At 42.0% G+C, this 25,447-nt stretch overlaps 2 protein-coding genes across 2 annotated transcripts in view; one reads left to right on the top strand and one right to left on the bottom strand.

The window, feature by feature from the left end:
* Window positions 1-7,204, top strand: LOC138977680 (uncharacterized protein C9orf85 homolog). Its single transcript, XM_070350375.1, has 5 exons — window positions 1-136; window positions 5,331-5,565; window positions 6,230-6,343; window positions 6,599-6,681; window positions 6,974-7,204. Exons 2-5 carry the CDS (start codon window positions 5,357-5,359, stop codon window positions 7,165-7,167), a joined length of 600 nt encoding a protein of 199 aa, XP_070206476.1. The 5' UTR covers window positions 1-136; window positions 5,331-5,356; the 3' UTR covers window positions 7,168-7,204.
* A 128-nt stretch (window positions 7,205-7,332) lies between these two features.
* Window positions 7,333-25,447, bottom strand: part of LOC138977664 (mitochondrial import inner membrane translocase subunit TIM44-like) — a 30,967-nt gene continuing 12,852 nt past the window's right edge. Inside the window, exons 7-15 of the mRNA XM_070350374.1 lie at window positions 17,676-17,745; window positions 17,312-17,378; window positions 16,892-16,977; window positions 15,881-15,973; window positions 15,360-15,484; window positions 14,336-14,386; window positions 12,847-12,936; window positions 12,247-12,357; window positions 7,333-8,337 (exon numbers count right to left, since the gene is read on the bottom strand). Of these exons, the coding sequence (XP_070206475.1) occupies window positions 8,218-8,337; window positions 12,247-12,357; window positions 12,847-12,936; window positions 14,336-14,386; window positions 15,360-15,484; window positions 15,881-15,973; window positions 16,892-16,977; window positions 17,312-17,378; window positions 17,676-17,745 (813 nt within the window). The 3' untranslated portion in view covers window positions 7,333-8,217. The remainder of the gene's footprint in view (window positions 8,338-12,246; window positions 12,358-12,846; window positions 12,937-14,335; window positions 14,387-15,359; window positions 15,485-15,880; window positions 15,974-16,891; window positions 16,978-17,311; window positions 17,379-17,675; window positions 17,746-25,447) is intronic.

The following is a 25,447-nucleotide window of genomic DNA, read 5'->3' as shown; positions in this document are numbered from 1 at the left end:
TCGTTTATGTGTGGTTAAACTAGTATCTGCGTACCTTTTCTCACAGGTTCTATTTCCGCTTCCTCTACCTTCCTTCCGTTAGATTGGGCATGGTTGTGAAACTGAGAGTGTTGGAACATTTGCTGCCTTGATAGTGGTAAGAAGACATCTTGTACTTACCCTGATCTCATTCACTTCACATACGTCTGAGTTATCTTGAGGTTCAGGAATAGGTAGAAGGGACAATTGCCGTAGGGGTCGCCTTGTATTCCAAATTATATTTGGGTCTGCTAGTAGCAAGGGGCAAGCTAGGAAAAGATAACTCTCGCTGCTAACCACGCCCACTCAAAAATCCGGTCGGCGATTTGGCTCCGGACCCCAGGGTCAGGTTACGGCAAAGTACGTCGTTTTGAGTGGTTGGTTGTGGACAATACTGACCGGTACCACTAGCAGGTACATAGGGCTAGAGGTGCATCGACATTTTTTTCGCCAGGTCGCGAGAATTCTATAAAATAAATGCAAGCGAACTTTTGTCATTTTTTTCTTTTTGCGATAGGGCGAGTGCACCACCGAAATTAGTTGATGAGAACGTAGTCGGGTGTTTCATCTTTCATTAGCAACTGAAAAAATAAGGGGAAAGTTCCGTAAAGGTTCCCATTTCAACGGAGGAAACGACCTACCCCCCTCTTCGACAAGTAGTTACGGAGAATGCCGAAGGCTTCCGAGCGAGAGTCACGTGACCCGAACGTATAATTTTGGCGGTTGTCTGCTATTTTGTTGTTCCGACAATGTGGCACATCTGCGCTTTTCCGACGCTTCACACAGCAATTCTGCGTATGGATACTTTTTTCAGAAAAATGAAAGTCTAAATCGCCGAAACTGTTCTTTGGTAAGTACGGAATCCAACAAAAGAAATGGCTGACGACGATTCGAATGCATTGGCGAAACCGAAAGTGAGAAGATGCCATCATCATCATCATGGCGGAAGACAGCGAGTCGGATAGCGTGTTGAAATGATTAGGCTGATTCGTTCGCGCTGATATTTCTCAAACTGGCAAACGAAAGAAACTGTGCTGATGGAAGTTTAGTTTGAATTGAAAGTGAAGCATGTTGACCAGTTGTGGTGGTGGTGGTGATGATGGGGGGGGGGGGGGGGGGGGGGGGGGGCAGTGTTGACTTTGACACGAACAGAGTACACAGTCAAATTGGGAAACAGATACGATATTGGATCAAGTTACAACTGTTTCTGTATGCCTTTCAAAGGATTTTTTGGTTATGGTAACTTTTTTATCACTTTGATATTTCATATCATTAAAATTACCCATTGTGTTGTATTGTAATTATTACACATTTTTATACAAATTACAACAGTCAATATCTTCTTTTAGGTCATAACTAAATATGCATGAGTTTAAAGAGGAAAAAAAGTTAGAAAAACCACTGGCTGGTAACACAACTGAAAGCCCACAACACTGTGTCTTGCAAAAGTGTGTGTGTATGTGTGTGTGTGGGGGGGGGGGGGGGTGTAAGGCAGCAGCAGCTTGAGTGCATGAGGTAAGTAGTAAAAGGGATAAAAACCAACACAAATACAAAGACAGTATTGTAGTTGAAAAGGTAGTGAGTGGACACAACAACAAATAACTGATCATAAATATATTTACATGTTTATCAAAATCAATATTTTAATTTTATCATGAATGGACCAGTCATTTTGGTCATGCAGCTTTTATTTCAGTTCAGCATGTTCATAATTATGCAGCAGTAGGGAGGTTGACATTGTAAGAAATTACCTTCGAGACAGTTGTTTTGTTTACCTAAGAATTTTTGGAACAAAGAAATGCATCAGACTCGGTATGTGCCTAATTTATTGGAAGATTAACAAGATCTTATTTTTCCATATTTGGAAGATAATTCTGATTCAGATGTGGAACAACCATCAACAAATAAGAAAAAAATTAGCAGCAATGTCTGGACATAAGAGCCAGAAACAATAACTTTTGAAGGTTCACTCAGTACATCAAAATTCAGATTTTCAGGCAGATAAAAAGGTCCTGTTACACTTTTCTGTGTGACTTCCTACCCCGCAACCTGTTCTGTTGTATAGTATTTATGACAAGAAAGTCCTTTAAATCAATTACAACAGGTTTTAGCTGAAATTGTGTGCAGGACAGGTTGTAAAGGGTGCCGGTCACTTTTTCAGCAAAATTTTTCAGCAGCCCTAAAATCCCAATTTTTAAAAAAATCATTAAAAAAATCAAATATGTACCGATCTTCAAAATTTAAAGTGCTTTACAATTCTGATGGCTTGGAGAATGTAGTTACATATAAAAAGTTTGAAAAAAATCCAAAGAAAAATATGGTTGCCCCATGCTACTGCTATAACTTGTAACACGCCAGTAAATACAGCACCGTGCATCAGCATACAGACGTTTCGCACTTTCGCCGTTTCGCACTTTGACGATTTGCACTTTGACGATTTGCACTTGTGCGAATCGTCACAAGGAAAAAGTTCGAATCGTCAGCATCAGGTGCGAATCGTCATAGTGATAGGTGCGAATCATCATATGTTGTGAAGTTGTTGAAACTGATTTTACCAAAGTCCAGCTATAGACTTTGCTGTTGTTTTGCGCTGGTCTCTCCCTTTGAGTCCTCTACGGAAGAAGACCTTTTTCGATCGGCATACTGACACTTGCGTGCACATGATTGTGCTTCGTCCGCCTGTCATGGAATTTGTGATTAAAGGTGTGTGTGCGCATTGCTTTGTGTGTTTGGGTGAGTGTGTGTGTATTTGATTTCTAACTTGCTATTCATTTCGTTTTGTATGCATCATGTATAATGGTGTGTACTTTTTAGGTATTTAGGTATCCCACGAACTTCCAACCCGCACTTCGCTCATGGATATTGACAGGCTGCCATATCGAGTATGCAATGAGTGAAATATCTGTCAGTGGGCTTACTTATTGCATCTGTGGTTGGCAAAGGCGGACAACGCGCCACCATTCCTTTCAAGCGTTTCTCCTTCGGCAGTATTTTTTGTGAAGGCAGTGAGTGGCTACGGAACGCGGATCGTTTCAACTGATGCAGGAAATTGATGCATCTAAAACCAAGAATTTGATGCATCATTTTCACAAACGGATGCATCATTTTCAAAAAGGATGCATCATTTTCAAAAACTGATGCATCCGATACGAAAATGATGCATCCAGTTTTAGAAAATGATGCATCATTTTGATGCATAACTTTCGGTTTTGTATGCATGCGAAAGATCATTCATTTCCGGTCTTTCCGTAAGAAATGCCTGAGCACGGAAAAACTTGAAATGACATTTTGACGAATATATATACAGATTGGTTAGATCAAACAAAAATAAACGTACAACATACCATTAAATAGGGAACAAGTAAAAGTCACGGCATTATGCATTTTAACCTTTGCCGTGCTTCCTGGGTTCACCTGTACCCAGAGACACACTAAAATCATTGTAACTCTGGAACCATTAAAGGTATCGTTTTGAAATTTTAAGTATCTCTCACACACCTAATTTGCTCTCTGTCTGCAAATTTTTAGTGTGTACATGACAAAACATTAAAATTAATTGATTATGATAATTTACATAAACACTACCGATGGCGCGGGTTCACACAAACCCATACTTTTAAAGAGTAGTAGTGATTGTAACTATCCCTCTGCCGACGGCGCGGGTTCTGCTACACCCATAATTACCAAAGCGGCGGAACAGTGTCTGTCTGCCTGTTTGTCTCCAAGAGACTGTCTGTCTCTCTGTCTGTCTGTATGTCTGTTGTCAGTAGCTCTGTCTGTCTGTCTGTCTGTCTGTCTGTCTGTCTGTCTGTCTATCCGTCTATCTGACTGTCTGTCTATCTGACTGTCTGTCTCTGTCTCTCTCTCTGTCTCTCTCTCTCTCTCTCTGTCTCTCTCTCTTAGTCTCTCTCTCTGTCTCTCTTTCTTAGTCTCTCTCTCTCTCTCTTTCTTAGTCTCTCTCTCTCTCTCTTTCTTAGTCTCTCTCTTTCTTAGTCTCTCTCTCTCTTTCTTAGTCTCTCTCTCTCTCTTTCTTAGTCTCTCTCTCTCTCTTTCTTAGTCTCTCTCTCTCTTTCTTAGTCTCTCTCTCTCTCTTTCTTAGTCTCTCTCTCTCTTTCTTAGTCTCTCTCTCTCTTTCTTAGTCTCTCTCTCTTTCTTAGGCTCTCTCTCTCTCTCTTTCTTAGTCTCTCTCTCTCTTTCTTAGTCTCTCTCTCTCTTTCTTAGTCTCTCTCTCTCTCTCTTTCTTAGTCTCTCTCTCTCTCTCTCTTTCTTAGTCTCTCTCTCTCTCTCTTTCTTAGTCTCTCTCTCTCTCTCTCTTAGTCTCTCTCTCTCTCTCTCTCTCTCTTTCTTAGTCTCTCTCTCTCTCTCCCTCTCCCTCCCCTGCAAGAAGTCGGTGAAGGGAGAAACTCGATGCACCCACTGAAGTAGCGCTGTGGGTTTCCCTGAACCCACCCCGTCGTTAGAGAAATAAACGGTAAAAACCCTCTTTCAAATGTATGGGTTCAGACAAACCCGCATCGTTGTTAGAGAAATAAACGGTAAAAACCCTCTTTCAAATGTATGGGTTCAGACAAACCCGCATCGTCGGGAGTGTGTAGTCAAAAGCGGCATCCGGCAAATTGTAGACTAAGTGCAAACCGTCAAAGGTGCGAAACGTCTGGTATTCCGTGCACCCTATACTCACGTGACATGTATGTATCCACGTTCGTACAGTTATACCTGATTACTAGTACTATTAACAAAATACTACAATATTGAATAAAAAATATTGATCCCAAATGACTGCAGTGTTTTCTGTCTTATTTGGCTTGCATCTTAAAGTTAAAAGTAAGAACAGCCAACTGCAGTTGTACTTGTAGACAAAGATGCACACACTGGCCTGTGGTGTAAAATACTATACTATCATTTTAAAAATAAATATTTATGAGGCATAAATACACTCAACAAATATATATATATATATGAATACTGTAAAATAAATAAAATGTGTGTACTTGAAAGTGAATGTATGTCACATGAGTATAGGGTGCTGTATTTACCAGCTTGTTCACTGTCAAGTTGGTTCTTGATCTGTTAGTAACCATTTTAGGACTGTTAGACAGTGACTAAGCGAGTTCCAAGTTTGGTTTGTAGGACGGTGGTTCTTATCTTTGCTTTTCTATCTGAAACAATGTGTCCGAGTGCAATACTCATAGCGAGTTACTGTAATACGTTTGTTTGTTGTTGTCTTTTGTTATTAAGTTTGTTGTTTGGTTATGTACAGAAAGACAACCACAGAGCGTACAAGTCCCATATCATTTGTTTTTTCTTTGCAGATACAGAGTAACACTAACAGACTGAAATGAGTTCACAGAAGGGCAACGTGAACAGAACTAGGCCACAGAAGCATAAGAATTCAACAGTCTTCAAGAACACAAAGTATGACACCAGTCAGCGTACCAAAAACATCTTAAGTGTCTCACAAGATGGTCTTTGTGCTCGCTGCAAGGATAAGATTGAGTGGAAGGTCAAATATAAAAAATATAAACCTTTGACACAGCCAGCAAATTGGTAAGTATAACACTTTTAGCAAAATGTGATCAAATGAAATGTTTCTTGTTCTGTCACATGGATATGGACTTAGTGTTAACTGTTATGCATGATAATTATTCTGAGCTAAAAATGCTACATTAAACAGTATCGTTCTTCAGAGAAAAAAATATGGTTATTGTGTACAGTGGTACTTGTGAGGTACGAACACACTTCGGATCAGTCAAGTGTCCCTATATAATATATAACAGAAGGCCTGTCATAGCAGTTTTTCTTTGGGAGGTGTCCTCTCATTGGAGGGGTCTAACATTGCAGGTACCACTGCAATAGCATACTTTGAATAGAAACTTGTGTATTCTCCGAAGCAAGGGATTGTCTCTTTTAATTTTGTTTGGTTGTTATAATTTTGGAAATTGTCTTCATAATTGTTGTGCATGCAGAAACGCTGCTTTGAACTAGCGCGGGATGGGGTAGCAGCCATGTTAGTCCAGTTCTTTGGCAACAGCTCAGAGTAAGAAGCAAAGTCAGGAGGAGGAGGGGGTGGGGTGGAGGCCGAGGATGTGTCACTGTAATTGTAGTGTCTTAATTCATACTGTTTACCTGCAAATGTAAGTGTTGTAAATTGTTGATGCTATTGCAAACTTTGCTTTATGGTAAAACACTTTTATGTCTTTTGTGTTGCCAGCTCACGTTGTCACCAGAAGACAGTGAAGAAGGCATACTACACAGTGTGTCAGCCTTGTGCTTCAAAGCTGGGGATTTGTGCCAAGTGTGCACAGAAGCATGACACAGTCTCAGAGTAAGTGAATTTTACAGCAATGGAAATATATATGCAACTGTAAAGTGAAATGTTATTACTAAGCTATCCAAATTTCTTTTTCAGTATATATTATATCCCTCACCATGGTGTCTCTCATTTCCTGTATGATTTCTGACAATATTTTTGTACTGAAGGACGTTCTTAAGCTTCACTAGGTATAGAAAGTGTAAATCGTATTGTGCCATTTTCATATCAAACACTCAGAGTACAAATATTTATTATCCATTTTTACAGATTTGCTCCAGATGAGAAAACTCAGGTAGCAGAGCAGAGTGAGATGGAACAAGAGATCAAACTGCTGTCAGAGAGAGAAAGAAGTGGGTATTGAGCTGTACATTAATTAACAGTCAATGGTTATTTTGTTGGCTCTTTGTGTCTCTATCCTGGATATAAAAGTTTTATCCGTTAGTGATGTGGTAATACTTCACAGTATCATCCAGTGCATGTTACAACAATTGTGAGAAATAAAATGAGTAGTTTATTGTCAAGGCTTGCTTGTTAATGTTATTGTAGTGCGAGGGGTGAAATTAATCTTGGGGCCTTTTTTCTTGTTTTTCAAGATTCATGTTTCTTTTACTTTGGTACATGCTCTGTGCCTGTGTGTTTCAGGGACACTGTTCCGGCTGCAAGCGAAGGGAAAATTAACAGAAGGACTGACAAAGAAAGGCACCAAGGGGGACGGTGGCGACACAGCAGCTCAGGGAGTTAATGCTCCCGAGTGTGATGATGATAGTGACAGTGTCGAAGACAGTGATGATGATGATGATGAAGAAAAAGTTGATGCCCATAGGTTGTTTGAATAGCAATGGCAGTGTATAAAGACCATTTATTGTACATACATTTCAGTGTAATCAGTTCTCTTTGATTGAGAGAGAGTGTGTGTGTGAGAGAGAGTGTGTATGAGAGAGAAAGAGTGTGAGTGTGGGTATGTCGGAGACAGAAAGTGTGAGGAGAGACAAAACTGTTCAAAGACTTTCAATTATTCTTTTTATTAATAAATCTGCACATCTTTCTAAAAACTTTATGCATACAAATACACAAATCAAATATCTACACACACACAATCATATATCATTATATGCCACAGCCAAACCAAAGTAAAAATGAATGACTTAACAGTAATACAATTCACAGTCATTCAACAGTAACAGCATCATATCATCAGTCATCTAAAAGTGTAACTTGTTCAATTTTTGCTAACTCAATTGTCAGAAATTAATCGTACAATTCAGAAATCCCACCCGTATCTGTTTATACCCACTAGCATGAAACTTCCCATGATCATTCATAGAAGCTTCATTGAAAAAAGAGCCACGTAGACATTAGCTGAGAACTAAAATGCACTTCTCTGCCATGCATCATTTCATACCATTCACTCATCCTCTTTGTACCAATGACTCTCCATTTTCACACTGATCTCCATGCAAACTGTGTTCATGCTCGCACTCAAGGAACAAGATCGTATTCTAAATTAAGTCCAATGATGTATGTTGGTATGCAGTAACCCATTTAAAAGAAACTGGGCAAGCTGGTCAGAGGAAAACATTAAACATTTTACTGCAATCTTTTTGCTTTAAAAAAAAAAAAAAAAGAGTTTGAGGCAAACAAAAATGGGTGTTTATTGAAACAGAATATACTGTTTGACAACCAGGACACACGCCCATGCCTATAAGTACCACCCTTTATTGCACCATGTGCATTTTTATGCATTTGTGCCCTCTTCTCAAAGGTCCTTCCTGCAGATCCACCCGATTCAACCAGATAGCAACAATATCTACAATGATCACTCTTATTCACTGGGACAGAAGGCAGCAGCAGCATACAGACAACTCCACTTCTACACATGGCTTGCATTATAACCACTGGTCAGAAGTACTGGCCGAAATGTCCAAAAGCTTCCATGCAGCTAGGGGATCCAGTTCTTCTTGGTCTCGGCACAACGCCCACACATACAGCACTCGCACTGTCTTGTCCTGCAAATAATGACACAACAGGAACATTATCACTGAGAGACACTTTGCTTAACGACAAAACTATATCAGGGTGTCAAAGGGTGCTTTCCCTCTAATGATGATAAAGCAAATATAACCTGACGGTTGAAGTAACTGTTAACAAGAAGGGCAAAGCCCATACGACTCACATGCTTTACACATTTTTCCTACCAAAATACATGTGACCTTGACCCAAGGTCAAGGTCATCCAAGGTCATGCAACACAAAGCTGTTAATTCAAGACATAGGAAGTACAATGGTACTTATTGGCTCTTTCTACCATGAGATATGGTCACTTTTAGTGGTTCACTACCTTATTTTGGTCACATTTCATAAGGGTCAAAGTGACCTTGACCTTGATCATATGTGACCAAATGTGTCTCATGATGAAAGCATAACATGTGCCCCACATAATTTTTAAGTTTGAAACAGTTATCTTCCATAGTTCAGGGTCAAGGTCACTTCAAAATATGTATACAATCCAACTTTGAAGAGCTCCTGTGACCTTGACCTTGAAGCAAGGTAAACCAAACTGGTATCAAAAGATGGGGCTTACTTTGCCCTATATATCATATATAGGTGAGGTATTGAATCTCAAAAACTTCAGAGAAAATGGGAAAAATGGGAAAAATAGCTGGTTTTTAGGCAACATTTATGGCCCCTGCGACCTTGACCTTGAAGCAAGGTCAAGATGCTATGTATGTTTTTTGGGGCCTTGTCATCATACACCATCTTGCCAAATTTGGTACTGATAGACTGAATAGTGTCCAAGAAATATCCAACGTTAAAGTTTTCCGGACGGACGGACGGACGGACGACTCGGGTGAGTACATAGACTCACTTTTGCTTCGCATGTGAGTCAAAAACGCTTTTCAGGATTTTCATTTTAATGCTGCTTTTAGAAGTGCTCAAAGAACACTTCAAAACATTCCAAACAAAAGATCAAAAGAAATATTTAACAAGTCGCGTAAGGCGAAAATACAACATTTAGTCAAGTAGCTGTCGAACTCACAGAATGAAACTGAACGCAATGCAACGCAGCAAGACCGTATACTCGTAGCATCGTCAGTCCACCGCTCATGGCAAAGGCAGTGAAATTGACAAGAAGAGCGGGGTAGTACTTGCGCTGAGAAGGATAGCACGCTTTTCTGTACCTCTCTTCGTTTTAACTTTCTGAGCGTGTTTTTAATCCAAACATATCATATCTATATGTTTTTGGAATCAGGAACCGACAAGGAATAAGATGAAGGTGTTTTTAAATTGATTTGGACAATTTAATTTTGATAATAATTTTTATATTTTTAATTTTCAGAGCTTGTTTTTAATCCAAATATAACATATTTATATATTTTTGGAATCAGAAAATGATAAAGAATAAGATGTACGTAAATTTGGATCGTTTTATAAAAATTTTTTTTTTTTTACAATTTTCAGATTTTTAATGACCAAACTCACTCATTAGTTTTTAAGCCACCAAGCTGAAATGCAATACCAAACCCCGGCCTTCGTCGAAGATTACTTGACCAAAATTTCAACCAATTTGGTTGAAAAATGAGAGCGTGACAGTGCCGCCTCAACTTACACGAAAAGCCGGATATGACATCATCAAAGACATTTATTGAAAAAATGAAAAAAACGTATGGGGATTTCATACCCAGGAACTCTCATGTCAAATTTCATAAAGATCGGTCCAGTAGTTTAGTCTGAATCGCTCTACACACACAGACAGACAGACAGACAGACACACACACACACACACATACACCACGACCCTCGTCTCGATTCCCCCCTCTACGTTAAAATATTTAGTAAAAACTTGACTAAATATAAAAATGACAAAACACAAAAAATACAGCCCTGAAACCAGTGAAGTCCTGTCATTTTAACAGAATTTACACCCAAATTGGTGTATGACTGCCTGAATGGCCATACACGTAACAACCCACTCAAGCAAAATAACACACAAGTGTACATGGGAATTTCAGCCCATAAACGCAAAAGGAGAAGAAGTTAACAGAACTATATCCTCGTTTCAAATTCATTGTCTCCATCTAAGAAACTTCTTACTAGATCAGTTATCATTAGATACTGAGGTCAGAGATTCTATAAAAAGAGAGATCCCTCTCTCAAGCCTAAAAGTGAAGCCTTCTAAAAGTAGTAGAACACTTCCCCCCTCCCCAAAATGCTTCTCATGACAAGGCCAAATAATGTCGATAGGTTGGTTACTTTTTTATATTTAGTCAAGTTTTGACTAAATATTTTAACATCGAGGGGGAATCGAAACGAGGGTCGTGGTGTATGTGCGTGTGTCTGTGTGTGTGTGTGTGTGTGTGTGTGTGTGTGTAGAGCGATTCAGACTAAACTACTGGACCGATCTTTATGAAATTTGACATGAGAGTTCCTGGGTATGAAATCCCCGAACGTTTTTTTCATTTTTTTGATAAATGTCTTTGATGACGTCATATCCGGCTTTTCGTGAAAGTTGAGGCGGCACTGTCACGCCCTCATTTTTCAACCAAATTGGTTGAAATTTTGGTCAAGTACTCTTTGACGAAGCCCGGGGTTCGGTATTGCATTTCAGCTTGGTGGCTTAAAAATTAATTAATGACTTTGGTCATTAAAAATCTGAAAATTGTAAAAAAAAAAAAAAAATGTATAAAACGATCCAAATTTACGTTTATCTTATTCTCCATCATTTGCTGATTCCAAAAACATATAAATATGTTATATTCGGATTAAAAACAAGCTCTGAAAATTAAATATATAAAAATTATTATCAAATTTTTTTTTTCGAAATCAATTTAAAAACACTTTCATCTTATTCCTTGTCGGTTCCTGATTCCAAAAATATCTAGATATGATATGTTTGGATTAAAAACACGCTCAGAAAGTTAAAACGAAGAGAGGTACAGAAAAGCGTGCTATGCAGCATAGCGTAACCACTACCCCGCTCTTCTTGTCAATTTCACTGCCTATGCCGTGAGCGGTGGACCACGAGTATACGGTCTTGCTGCGTTGCATTGCGTTCAGTTTCATTCTGTGAGTTCGACAGCTACTTGACTAAATATTGTATTTTCGCCTTACGCGACTTGTTTTAATTGCACTTTACATTATGGCCAGAAATTGTGCCAGCTGTGTCCCCTGAATAGAGTAACTCTCCTTGTTAAGTCGGCAAAATCGAGTTTTGTCATTTTTAATTCATACTTTAACGGTCGCAAAAAATTCTAGGGTCATTGGTTGAAAAAATAGGGTCCATCAGGGAATCGGAAACACTGACTTTTTTCTTGGTCTAATCATTCATGTCACCTGATCATTGACGTATTTGGCAAGTGTCATCAGCTGTCTTGGCGATAGTCTGGCTTTTAGGCAAAACATTGGACATGCTCTAAGTATATGATACACTGTTTAGCAATTCCAATGTCCCAGTTAAATAATGATTTTGACATCCCATGCATAGGTCAAAACTACAATTTCCAGCTTCAAATTGAATAAGGCCAAAGAGAGAGTGAGCAATCTCTCTATCATAGTGTCTCTGCTAAGGCCAAAAAGAAAAATATGTCTGTTTCCGGTAACATCGCCGAAAAAATAGGGTGGGTTGGTCTTTTTCTTACGTTTTGTTAACGTCTTTTTACGTGTTTTTTTAGTTTTTTTAAGCGCTTCCTTAGTTTACTTACAATTATTTAGCACATGTTTTTGACCTAGATATATTAAAACTAAATAAAGTATAATTGACTTCATATATATATATATAGATATATATTTAATTTTTTTTGGGGGGGTGCGAAAAGCGAAAAAAACCTTTAGGGTCGGCGCTTAAAAATAGGGTCGGTCGGGTTACCGGAAACAGACATATTTTTCTTTTTGGCCTAAGGCTAAGAGTAAGAGACTCACCTTATCCCCTTCCACAACGTTCCCCTTGGAGTCCCTGACACACATGATCTGCTGTGCGTGGAAGCTGATGACCAGCACTGGACCCTGTTCCATCATCTTGCCCGCCATCACCTGGAGGGAGAATAAAGCATCAAGTTGTAAGAGGTATCTGCTAAATATATGTACGTTGACTTATCCTGCACTGGAAATTGATAGGTATTTGACCAGAGTTTACCCCTGCCCCAAGGATTGGATCTGGGACCACTCAAGAAAAATACACTAAACACTAAGGTCGTTTACTGTTCACCAGTTAAAGGTCTTTGTGGGGTTTTTTTAGAGAAGAAACTAAAGCAGCTGACAAGAGCAGAGGACAGTGTTTAAAAGAACACATTTTATGATAGTGAACTAAGGCCTATGAGTGTAAACTTATTTTGCATCGTGTGATTCACATCACGCACCTGAGATAGGTAGATATATTCCCCCCCTCCCTCAGACACACACATGCATGCATAACTCATGTATGCATTTCTTCATATCAAGAATACATCATAACAAGGGAACAAGTGAAAGAGAATAAACAAAGAGCACAAGTGAAAGAGAAAAAATGGAACAGCAACTTACATCCACATTGCTGATGTCAAGAACTTTAGAGTCGAACTTGTACCCTGCTGCCAGGGCTTGCTTGATAGGATGGGTCAGTGTGTTGTAGGGCTGAAAAATGCAAAGCAGCATTAAACACACACAGAAAGTAAAACCTAGATAAGGCCTTGTTCTCTTCTGGGGATCCACACCTCATATTTTTATGTCGATTAATGTCATGTTTATCTGCTGTCAAGCACGTGCATTATCACATTACATACCTAAAACAAGAGGCGAAGCCTTCAAGGCTCACGTAAGAAATCGACAAACAGTAACACAAACTCAATCACTCCGTCACACATACACACCCACACACACAGTAAGCTTAGGTGACACTGTGCAAGAAAGAGAGACACTAGATCTAGATCTGTCTGTCTGCATGTAGCCTACTTACAGGGACACGACTGCCAAATAGTCTCGGCCCGCTCAAAATAACAATGACCGAGACCACACACACCACGCGAGAGAGAAAGACTACAGGGAGGCATGCCGTCATGATGCATTAATTGACGTCAAACACTTTTGACCATGACGTAATCTTATGCGAGCTTTATCCATAGTCTTGGATAACCACTCACACATAGACTCGGAAATGTTAAAGTTTCTACCACAGACATACACACGCACAAACACACACACGCACACACACACGCACAAACGCACAGACAGACAAAGTTACGATCGCATAGGCTACACTTCGTGAGCCAATAATCATGGGTACAGCGGAAGCTCAATGTGACCACCCCACGTTTTAAGGCCTTCTTATTCCACATTTTGTGTTCATGACGTCATTGAATTTACCCCCATCTTTAGACACACTCCCTTGTAAGGCCTAGTTTTCTCCCACTTTTGGAGGCCTGAAAACGGAAGTTTCATTTTACCACAAACTTATGCCTCTGGTTAGTTGGGCCAAAAAAAAAAAATAGTCTGTTTACGGTAACCCGACCGACCCTATTTTTTTCACGCGACCCTAGACTTTTTTTTGGCATTTGGGGAAAAAAAATTAAAAAAAATAAATAAATAAATAACGTAAAAATATGGTTTTTTGGAAAAAAAATAAAAAAAATAAAAAATAAAAAATCCCGACCTACCGACCCTATTTTTTTGGCCTATGTTACCGTAAACAGACCTTTTTTTTTTTTGGCCTTGGGACATTTGTGAGCAGGTTTTCAAAAGCCCACAATTAAAAACCACTGCAAAGGATCTCAGAAGAATGGTCTTCTCTATAATTCACCTTTCCATAGCAACCACCTGTCTGTAACGACCACTTTTGGTTGGTCCCATGAGTGTTCATTACAGACAGGTTCGACTGCAATACTCAAGATCTAAGAAGGAAAGGGAGGTAAGTGCCTTAAATATAGATAAGAACAGTAAGTGAGAGTTATGTAGAACCAGTCTCCTTTTCAAGGCATGTCCATAAAACACATTTCATTGCAATATCTTTGAAATGTTTCCATGGTTACGTACTCACCGCTTCATAGCACCAATCTTTCAGGACTTCAACATCCCCCCGAATCAGCGCCTGCACATACATCACATGTGAAAATAACAATGTCCTGGAAATACTGCTGACACATCTGAATCTTGACTTGCTGTGTGCGGCATGAATAGTGCATGTCCAGCATCATCCTGAACTCAGGTTAAAATGAGTTCGGCTCATTCTCTCCCTGACCGGACGCTACAGTCCTACGCGAATCTATCAAAACAAAAATACAGAGTTATCTCCCATATGGTTTTCGCGAGCACTGATCTAAATTTGAGATCAGTGTTCTCGCGAGACGAAAATGATTGCAGATAGGCCGACTTCGACAGTGATCTCCGTTCTGTTCTTCACAGTTATGATAAAGACATCGTTCTAAGGTCAAAACAAGTCGAAATTTTGGGACTGCTGCCGGAAGGAGACCGTAATATATGGTTTCATCACTGTCAACTGGTTACAGAAAAAATCGTCTGCTCCAGTGAACGCCGAACCCAAACGGTTGATTATCACGTGACATTTTTGCCATATTTAGAGTTGTTTGCACAATAAATACAGCCGCGAAAAATAGCTCGCTTGAAACTGTCTTACATATCAATTCCTTTGTAATTTAAAAATTACAAAACACCATGAAAAATCATTATCAACGATCGCGAATCTGCTTATATCAATAATACATTACAAAAAGCTCTAAATATGTTAAAAAAATCGGTTTCCTGAGTTCAGGATGGTCCAGCATAAGTCTTTGCATGTTGAAAATGCTTTTTAGCTAAGAGCACTGTACCGAGCATTTTCCGCAAATCCAATTATGGTATAGAATTTCTGTTCCTATTTACATAAGCCTTCAGCCAGGTTCATTATGATAAAAACAAAAATCATGCTGTGCTGGACCTTAGATGTGCACAGCTCTAAGGCAAATCCACCTGTACTTCAATGAGGTGATCATATTTCCTCTATGTAACAACTACACACACACACTAACACACACAAGTATGCAAGCAGACACACCCAGACCCACCTCAAGGACATTGGGAATGATTTCCTGTTCACACATCCGGACAAACAGTTCCTTATCAAAGGTGGGGTCCACTTTACAGATTTCTGTCAGAACCTCAGACATCTCCGTCTTGCTAAACATGCTTCCTGCACACACAAAATAAAGCAAAAAGTGAGACAACTTTCAGAGAAATAAGAAACAGACAACCTTCAAACTTGGACAGGAAGATGCTTCTCAAAGACATTAGTATACTACCACTAGCATACCATTGAAGACAGCCAAAAACATTTTGAATCTCCAATGCATACAAATTACACACTTTTTTTTTAAACAAACAACATTTATTTAAAATATACACACTGTACAAATGTATACAATAATAGAAATGTGCCACAGCATATATTCATACTGATATTGATTCATTAAACTTTCTATCTATCTATTCATGTATTTGTTCATTTATCTCTTCATTCATTCATTTTTAACCAACCACTCAATCAACCCAGTTTTAAAAATGAGGGAATGCAATATGTGTGACTCACCAAACATATGTCCTATTTTGTCTGTGAAAGCCCTTGTAGCCCTGACTACCACATGGTCACTCTCATCATACTTGACCTTCAGGTCAAACATCTCTGTGTGGACAGGAAAAAAATCATACAAATAAGGAAACAAGAAGAGCAAACGCTCGATCGAGTCACTTTCGCAGTTCTGAATATTATATGAGGCATCAGATGGACAGGAAGAAATTGCTATTCACAACACAATGAGTCACGTTCACATAAAATTTGAGCCCGGTCACTTTTATAGTTTCCGAGAAAAGCCCAACGTTAAGTTGTGTGTTGCCGAACAGAAAAGGCTAGTTATCTCCCTTGTTTTTCTGATAACGTTCGTAAAAGGCTACAGATGTAAATACTTTGATGTAAAGAATAATCCTACAAAGTTTCAATCACATCCGATGAACTTTGTCAAAGATATAAAATGTCTAATTTTTCCTTTGACGCTGACCTGTGACCTTGAAAAAGGTCAAAGGTCAACGAAACCATCGTTAAAGTGTAGAGGTCATTGGAGGTCACGACTAAACAAAATATGAGCCCGATCGCTTTGATAGTTTCCGAGAAAAGTCCAACGTTAAGGTGGTGTCTACGGACGGACGGCCGGCCGGACAGACTAACACTGACCGATTACATAGAGTCACTTTTTCTCAAGTGACTCAAAAAATCATACAACTGAACAATCAAAGCAACAACAACAGCAGCCTGACAAAATCCATGCTCATATTAACCATTGTCTATCTCAAAATATTTTTGCCATATCAGATTTAACTTTTCAAAAACGTAAAAATGGTGACCAAAAATTAATCAGCATGGTCTGTATGGCAGAATATATATGTACAATTAAAGAAAAGGGCAGCCTTAACAAGTATAGTCAAAATTGATTCAGCAACATAAAATAGACCATTGACCCTTGACCCATGCTCTGAATGGCTGGATGTTTGAAACAAGAACAAACTGATTTTCTCATGAAATAAACAACAGAAAGAACAAACTCACTTGTGACATATTGATTGTTGTCTTTGAAGTTTTGCCAGCTCTCGTAGAAGCGCGAATCTTTGTGTAACACCATGCCCATCGCATCCCTGAAATTACAGTTCTCAGTCAGTATCTTTGTGTGACCTTTTGCATGGTGATTCCATGTCAATACTTGAATACACACTTTATATATGAATTCCTTTCAGTATGTCACATCAAGTCTGTCCTATTCTAAATATTACACATCTCATACATATCTTTCTCTCTCAAGACAACAGGACCCCTATGACTCCCCTCCCTATGACTCCCCTCCCTATGACTCCCCTCCCTATGACTCCCCTAACAAAATATTTCCATCACATTTCACCTACCCTATACTTCTGTGTAACTCTGCCTTTGCAGCCTTTATTCACAAAACCTACAGAAGAATGCAACACTTACTCGTTAGCTTGCATTGGTCTCTCTTCGCGAACTATCCTGGCTAGGTCTGTCCTCCTTTTTGGCTTTACTGCAAACAAAACATAATCTTATAGGATGCAAATATGAAATCATAAAATGTGGACACACTTTACAAATACAAGCCATCAACTACCATCAACTCTAAACATAACAGGTACTGTAACATCAAGGTTTGAATTTCATTTTGCTTCATACCCATTTAAAGCTGTACTTGCGATCATCTCAGCATTGACATTTCCTGTGATTTCACGACATTGCCCCTGATTCAAGGATTTATCATTCTAAATCAATTAAAGGCTTCAGCAACAAGGCGGGTCCCTAAAAGCAAACCAAAGTTCTCTCTTACCTGGTGCTCTGTACAGCTTGGCTCTAGACAGGGCAACATCATCAAACTCCTGTTTGACAGCTTTGACGCTCTGCAACAAAGCAACAATTCAACTCACTAATATCTGCAAAGGGTGTGATTTATTCTTAAAACAGGAAGAAGAAGAAGAAAAACTGCGATTACACAAAAGTGCTATTATGACTCACCTTTGTCACATATGTAATACTAGATGAATACCCGCTGGGCAGTCTAATCAACCTACTCACTTTCGCTTCGCTCACTTTCGCTTTTCCGCATTGTGGATACAGTCACAACCAAAAGCAACAGTAGACTACTGTGTTTGAAAATGGAATCTCCAGCAGGAAAAAGAAAAGCGTTGACTTTAGAGCAGCGTGTCGCTGCCTTGAAAAAAATAGATAGCGGCCAATCATGCCGAGATGTGGCGAAGGAGATGGGATGTGGTAAAACACAGATCGCGAGGATCAAATCGGAAAAAGAAGACGTGATGAAGTAGTGGGAGTCAGGTGCGCGAATCGACCAAAAAACTGTGAAACGTCGAAAAACGCAATATGAAGACCTGAACAACGTGGTATGGGAGTGGTTTTGTACTGCAAGATCGAAGAATCTGCCTGTCAGTGGACCACTTATACAGGTTAGAAAATGCAACCATTCGAAAATTTTATTGTAAATTTTCATTTAATAAATATACCTACCCGAATCACATGTAGCAGTTGACTCAGTCTAAAGTGCTAGGTCTGAAAAGGCTACCCGTCTAAGGGGAGCAACCCCAACTAAAAAAGTGTAAACGTAGCTATGGTAATGACGACGCACCCAGGGAGTTACCTCCCCTCCTGCGTACCACGTCACTACTGCTACTGACCACGTGACCCCTATCATTCGACTCGAAGAATAACATCTCCAAATCATAAGCGGGGTAGGTGGGAGGGACTACGATATGTGATTCGGGTAGGTATATTTATTAAATGAAAATTTACAATAAAATTTTCGATTAAATTACATATTCCTACTCCGAATCACATGTAGCAGATTGAAACAACAAGGCGGTGGGAAAGAAAAAGTTCAAACTCACTCTCAAATCCTTGTCAAGAGCTGACCACCTGCCACCATGGCAGGCAAAGCTCTAGATCCATCCTGGCGAAGAGCCGAGATGTCACGCAGGTAAAAATTCATGAAGACATCCTCGGAACGCCAGTATGCGGTGTGTAGCACCTCCTCCAGTCTTCTTGATCGTAACACGGCCAAGGAGGAAGCCCAAGCTCGCGTCTCGTGAGCCCGAGCTGATTCCAGAGGAAGGACAGGCTGTGTCCCCCCTTCATTACGGCGGCTCCACTCGTAAGCATGCTTAATGAGCGCCGACACCCACCGGGCCAGAGTCGTCTTAGTAATATCCTTATGTCTCTCCGTATTGAGAGAAATAAACAAAAGCTTTTGAGCTGCGGATCTAAGAGACTGAGAACGGGCAAGGTAGATGTGAAGGGCTCTAACAGGGCAATTTACTAAGTCTGGATCATTCGGAGCCAGAATAGTGGACAACGGCCTGACATGAACCAAAGGAGAAGCTCGCTCGGGAGCCTGGTTTTTCGCAAGAAACTCAGGTCGAAACCGCAAAGTAACGGACCCATCTGATTCAAAGGAAATGTCGTCCGAATTACCGGAAAGAGCGTGGATCTCACTGCCCCTTCGTGCCGATGCTAGCAGCAAAAGGAAAAGGGACTTGCGTGTAAGATTCGCAAAACTGGCATCTCTGAGAGGTTCAAAATCCGCTGAACGCAGAAACTCCATGACCAATAAGAGATCCCACTTAGGAACGGGCGTACGAGACTTGACGTCAGAAAGGGAAGCGCCCTTGATGACCCCAGCGATCACGCCACTAACATCTATAGAGCGACCTAACTGGCGTAGGGTCGCCGAGATGGCCGATCTTCTTACTTTCAACGAGGCAGCAGAAGCTCCCTGAGAGGACATGAAAGCAAGATGGTTCGCCACGTGCATCGTGCGGGGCGCCGTAGCATCCAGCCGATGCTCGTGACACCAGGTAACCCAGGCCCTCCAATGTGACTCATAAACGGACGAGGTAGATGCTCTGTGCGAGCGTCCTACCAGGTCCATGGTCAGATCTGATGCCCCTTTGCGCCTCAGAGAAGACCGCACAACCTCCACGCGTGAAGATTCAGCATCTGAGGCTCTGCGTGGAGGCTGCCGGTGTGAGGCTGTACCAGTTCTCCTCGCGTGAGAGCGAGAGGAATGGGAGGGCCCTGGGCGAGTCTCAGCAGGTCCGGGAACCACGGCTGAGACGGCCAAAGAGGAGCGATCAGCAGGAGGGACGGGCCCTCCTGCTCCGCCTTCCTGAGAACTCGCGTGAGCAACTGGAATGGCGGGAACGCATAAGCCTCCAGGCCTGACCAGGAAATGTCCATCGCGTTCGTCTCCCACGCCTCGGGATCCGGGAATGGTGAGACGAACACTGGTAGTCTCTTCGAGAACCTGGTGGCAAAAAGGTCCACCTGAGGTTTCTGCACAAGAGACCAGAGACGATCCAGCGCTCCGTGAGTGATGGTCCACTCTGTTTGAAGCACTCTGTCGGAGCGGCTGAGCGCGTCCGCCAGAGTGTTCAAGCTTCCGGGCAGGTACCTGGCCGAAAGCCTGATTTGATGCTCTGAACACCAAATCAGGATCTCGCAGGCCCTGGCCGAAAGCGACGGAGACCGCGACCCTCCCTGCTTGTTGATGTAAGCTGCCACTGTCGTGTTGTCTGTAAACAGACGAACATGCTTGGCCTGAAGGGAGGGCCGGAACTTGTCCAGAGCTAGAGCCACGGCTTCTAGCTCCAGCAAGTTGATGTGCTGCATCCTCTGATCTGCCGACCACAGACCTGACGCAGTCAGCTGGTCTGTGTGAGCCCCCCACCCCACCAAGGACGCGTCCGTGAACAGGTCCAAATCTGGGGCAGGAAGGGCTATCGGCACGCCCCTGCTCACCCACTCCGTGTCCAGCCACGGAAGGGTAGCGGATTGGAACCATCCCTGGAGAGGGATGAGGGCATTCCAATCCACCGTGGGAGAGTCCACGAACGGTTTCAGCGCCAGCTGAAAGGGACGTTTGTGGACCCTCCCCAAGGGGACCAGGAGAGCCATGGACTCCATCTGCCCTAAGATGGAGGCCAAAGTCCGCAGGGAGGCCCTCGGGAGAGGCAAAGTGGAGCGTATGCACGCCTGGAGCTTGTCCACCCTCTTCTGAGAGGGTTGGACCGTCCAAGCCACCGTGTCGAAAGACATTCCCAAGTAGGTGAACGTCTGACACGGTGTCAGCTCCGACTTTGATCGGTTGATCGAGAAGCCAAACATGTTGGCCTCCCGAAGAACCGATTGGGTATCCTGCTCGCACCCCGCCTGACTCTGACTCAGGATGAGCCAATCGTCCAGGTAGGCACGTAGCCGGACACCCCGCGACCTCACCAGCGCGCAGACCTGTCTCACGACCATGGTGAAGACCCAAGGGGCGAGAGACAGGCCAAAAGGAAGGGCGCGAAACTGGTAAACCTGACTTGCCCACCGGAAACGAAGCCATTTCCGGTCTTCTGGATGCATAAGGATGTGAAAGTATGCATCCGTCAGGTCGATGGAGGTCGCCCAATCTCCCGGGCGGAGAGAGTCCCTGACCGACGCTGGCGTCTCACGCCTGTTTCAGGCCGCACACTCAGTTTCCCGAAACTTTCCCTGCTGCCAGCGAGCGTGATAAGCGCAGCACCAGCCCAAGCCAGAGTTCTAAAATTACCACAGCGTGGGAAATTGATAACAGCGGTTGTGTGGCACAGGCATATCACAGCTGGGAAAACGTGTACTTTTTGTTTGTTACCTTTACTTATCGTCTCATTTGTGTGGCTATTGCAAAACGGACACCAGCTGATAGAGTACATTCTGACCTACACATCGATGCCAAACACGATGTGGATGGTTTTCAAGAGTCTGCACCACAGAGAGTTTGAATAAAGAGGAAAAATCAGGGCTGAGTCGTGTGTTTGATTGTGTGTGTGAGACATGTAACATTTAAACAACAATAGAGATCGAACTATAGTTCTCACAACAAGGAAACATACATGCTGACAAAGTTTAGCATGCCTTGAATAAGAACAACTGACCTGTATTTAGGCATCCTGATGGGGGGTAGTTGTAGCGGGGCTCAGAAATAGGTCACTGACACGCTACTAGCTAGCCGAGGGGTGAAAGGTATAACGGTACCCTGTGACCGATGCCAGACAGTCGCACAGCTAATTGAGGCGAATGGGGGGGGGGGGGGGGGGGGCTCTGGGGCTTGAGTAACGTGAGTCAGCTTAAATGGAATGTGTAGTCTGCTTGGCCAAGATAAGATACCCCCAGGGAGACTGATGTTCACACCATGCAGTTAGAATAAAGGATACACTTGCTTCAACATTCAGTTCCGTGGATTATATTTACTGAGTTGTTCATGGATTGTAGACTGTTCAAAACAGCATTTGAGAAGATTTACTTTAATGTGTGTGTAGTGTTGAATATCAAGGTATGCCAGTGTAGTTTTATTTGTTCATTTTGTTGTTGATTTTAAGCAACAAACGTGCAACAAACGGTTTGTTCTGGTCTGTGATAGCTATTACTTCTTTTGTTTTGGAGACCAACTTTTGTTGAAATAAAGAAGGAATCAAAGAAGGACAGAAAAAGAAGAAAAACTTGACAGTTAATGTTTTTCACGTGTGTGTTAATAGTGTGAGAAAGTTACAAGCGTGAGCGTGACACGTACAATATATTAACGGGTAGCAATGGAAGATCGTCTACATACTAGAGATTTACACGAAGAGAGACTACATCGTATCTGCAGAATATGTGGCTGTAGAGTGAGTAAACGGTACGACGACCCTTGCAAAGCAATAAAGTGCAGAAACCACATTCAAGACATTAACCAGTGCTATGGACAGAAAATTGAAGAAGATCAAGATCTGAAGCATTCCAAAACAATGTGTAAAAGCTGCTTCAGTCGGATGGGAAGAATGCAGTCAACTAACTTCTTATCAACTGAGATGAATCAGAATGTACACAACGACATCCAGTTATCAAATTCAATCTGGATTGATTTTAATTCAAACCTTAGCGTCACTGGGTGCTCAGTGTGTTTTCGTTTTCAACAGCAGGGCAAAGGGGGGCGACCAGCCAAAGGCGCACGTGGAAAGAAAAGACCCGCACGCACGCAGGCAGACTCTGCCAGTGTCACCCAGCATAATGCCAGAAAACAGGACCTTGAAATGCCAAGTACATCGGCTGAAACTGATTATATATTTTTTCCACCATCCGCGGCGTCCACTCCAAAGAAACTTCGAACATCTTTCTCGCAAACATCACCTGTCAAGGCTTGTTCTACCGCTGCCAGCACATCTCCCCGACATAGCACTTCTCCAATAATTGTCAACCAAACACCGCCAAAGAAGCAGACACAAGGCACCGCTTGTCAGACCTCTCCCTTGCAGAAAACTCCACCGGCAAAAACAATCAAAGAAAACACAGTACATGTCGCTACATCACCCCACGTTAAAGCCAAACATTTACGGGACGAAAGAGAACTAACAGGAATACTAACAAAGGACGAACAACGGTACCAGACAGCGCTCAACCGCACATCATTGCAGCATTCAGCTGACAATCAGACAATCAGATGTGCGACAGGCGGGCAGCCTTTGTATTTCATGCGTGTCACCAAACCAAGGAAATCCACAACAGTAGCATCAGAAGCGGTAAAAAGACGACGATCAAAAAAACTTGCGAATGTCAGAGCCAATATTTCAGGTGGAACAGAACAAGATTCAAATGAACAGTTATCAGAGGAGATAAGAAAAACCACCAAGGACAGGAGAAATGAGATCTTAGAGCATGCAGGTTACAGGAGATCATTGGCAATTTCCAGGAGACAGGGGACAGCTCTGCGAACCAACCTTGGGCTCAGCTGGTCGAAGTATAGGACGTTTAAACGTTTTATGCGCAGCGTTGGAGTCAAGCACGAAAGCGAGAAAAAGGAAAGAACTACGCAGAAAGAGGCAGCCTGTGGGACTCTCAAAATAGAAAACAAAACGCTGTCTTTTGAAAATAAAATCACCAACCAGAAAGAAGAACTTCCAACACCCGTAGCATACATAGAAGACTTAACAGAATTTGTGCCAGCCTTGTTAGACAAATACCAAACGGCAGGCCTCCTCGACTGGCATGGCGACATCCCAGATGATGAGGTGTGGGTGAAGATTGGTGGTGACCACGGAGGAAACAGCTTTAAAGCCATGCTCCAAATTGCGAACCTCCGTAACCCCAATTCCAAACACAACACCTTCCTCATATGCATGGCCAGCTGCAAGGACAGTCGAGAGAACCTCGAGCGACTTCTCCGACCATTCAAACACCAAATTGATGCTCTCCAAAACATGGAATGGCGAAGAAAAAAGATTCGCGTTTTCTTGTTTGGGGATTACGATTTCTTGTTGAAGCTCTTCGGTCTGTCGGGTCCTCAAGGAGTGCATCCGTGTCTGTGGTGTACAGCAACAAAACAGCAGACACAAAAAGCACCCCAGGATCGGCCACACTCGGAAAAAAGGAACCTCGTCACACTGAGGAGAGATTACCAGCGCTTCAAAAGAGCAGGGAAAGAGAAGAAGAATGCAAAGAGCTTCAACAATGTAATCAGAAAACCCATCTTCACAGTTGACGTGGCACAAGTTGCACCGCCATACCTGCACCTGTTGCTAGGGATCGTGAAAAAACACCACACTCTCCTGGAAGAGCAGTGTCATGAACTGGACAAAGCCATAGCTGACAAACTTGCAGAGGAGGATGGCAACCACGAAAACCCCACTCCCTTTGAAATGTACATTGACAAGCTCCGCCACATCAAAAGTAAAGAAAAAGAAATGCGTCTTGCTGAAGGAATGGCAGTGTTTTCAGAGCCTGGTAGTGATGAAACTTTGAGCAATTTCCAGCAACGAAGAAATGATATACTTAGCAAGATAGAAGAGTTTGAAGATGAAATTCAAGTTTTGAAAGAAGAAGCAGATTTGCCATTCCTGTGTGGCCCAACAACATCTGGCCTCGACATAGCACTGAAGAAAAACAAAATAACCATACAAGCCTACCACGGCAGGTCGTTTGTTGGCAACCACTGCCATCGTTACCTGAAGGACGGCGTGTATCAAGACATCTGTGACAGTGTCATCAGGAATGCCATGCAGTCTACAGACGACCACACTTTGCATGCACAGGCAGATGACATCAGCGAAAGGTTCCAGACACTAAATGAACTGTACTCACAAATCCACAGAGATGTATCTCACAAGCAACCCTACCGGACTGTCAACACCTTGCAAAGCATCGCTAAAAACATCAACGGCTACATGACATTCTTTCGGCTCAACTTCCCCAGCAAAATTATTCCCAAACTTCACATCTTGGAGTGTCACTGTATTGACTTCATGAGGGATTGGGGCTTTGGTCTTGCTTTGCATGGCGAACAGGGAGGAGAAGAAACACACGCCACAGTAAACATTTTAAAAAGCAGAACATACGGACTGCAAACGGAGGAGGCAAAGCTCAGGTTAATAATGACCGAGCATATGACCCTCGTGTCACCTGCACTCCACTCTGTGATACCAGCTGTACAGAAGAGGAAAACAACATAAACTGCATTTTTACCTACTGTCGCCCTGTTATTTGTCATGCCATAAAAGTGTTTTGGGCATGAATTACAAAGTGTGTTTGACATTAATG

The sequence above is a fragment of the Littorina saxatilis genome, linkage group LG1, assembly GCF_037325665.1.
Source record: "Littorina saxatilis isolate snail1 linkage group LG1, US_GU_Lsax_2.0, whole genome shotgun sequence".
NCBI classification, from domain to species: Eukaryota; Metazoa; Mollusca; class Gastropoda; order Littorinimorpha; family Littorinidae; genus Littorina; species Littorina saxatilis.
The sequence above is the reverse complement of the archived record's forward strand: the minus strand, read 5'-3'. Positions and strand labels throughout refer to the sequence as shown.

Coding starts and splice junctions, on each gene's coding strand:
- LOC138977680 (XM_070350375.1), top strand. CDS start 5,357: ATGAGTTCACAGAAGGGCAACGTGAACAGAACTAGGCCACAGAAGCAT. Junction 5,566..6,229: donor TTGACACAGCCAGCAAATTG/GTAAGTATAACA, acceptor TTGTGTTGCCAG/CTCACGTTGTCACCAGAAGA. Junction 6,344..6,598: donor AAGCATGACACAGTCTCAGA/GTAAGTGAATTT, acceptor CCATTTTTACAG/ATTTGCTCCAGATGAGAAAA.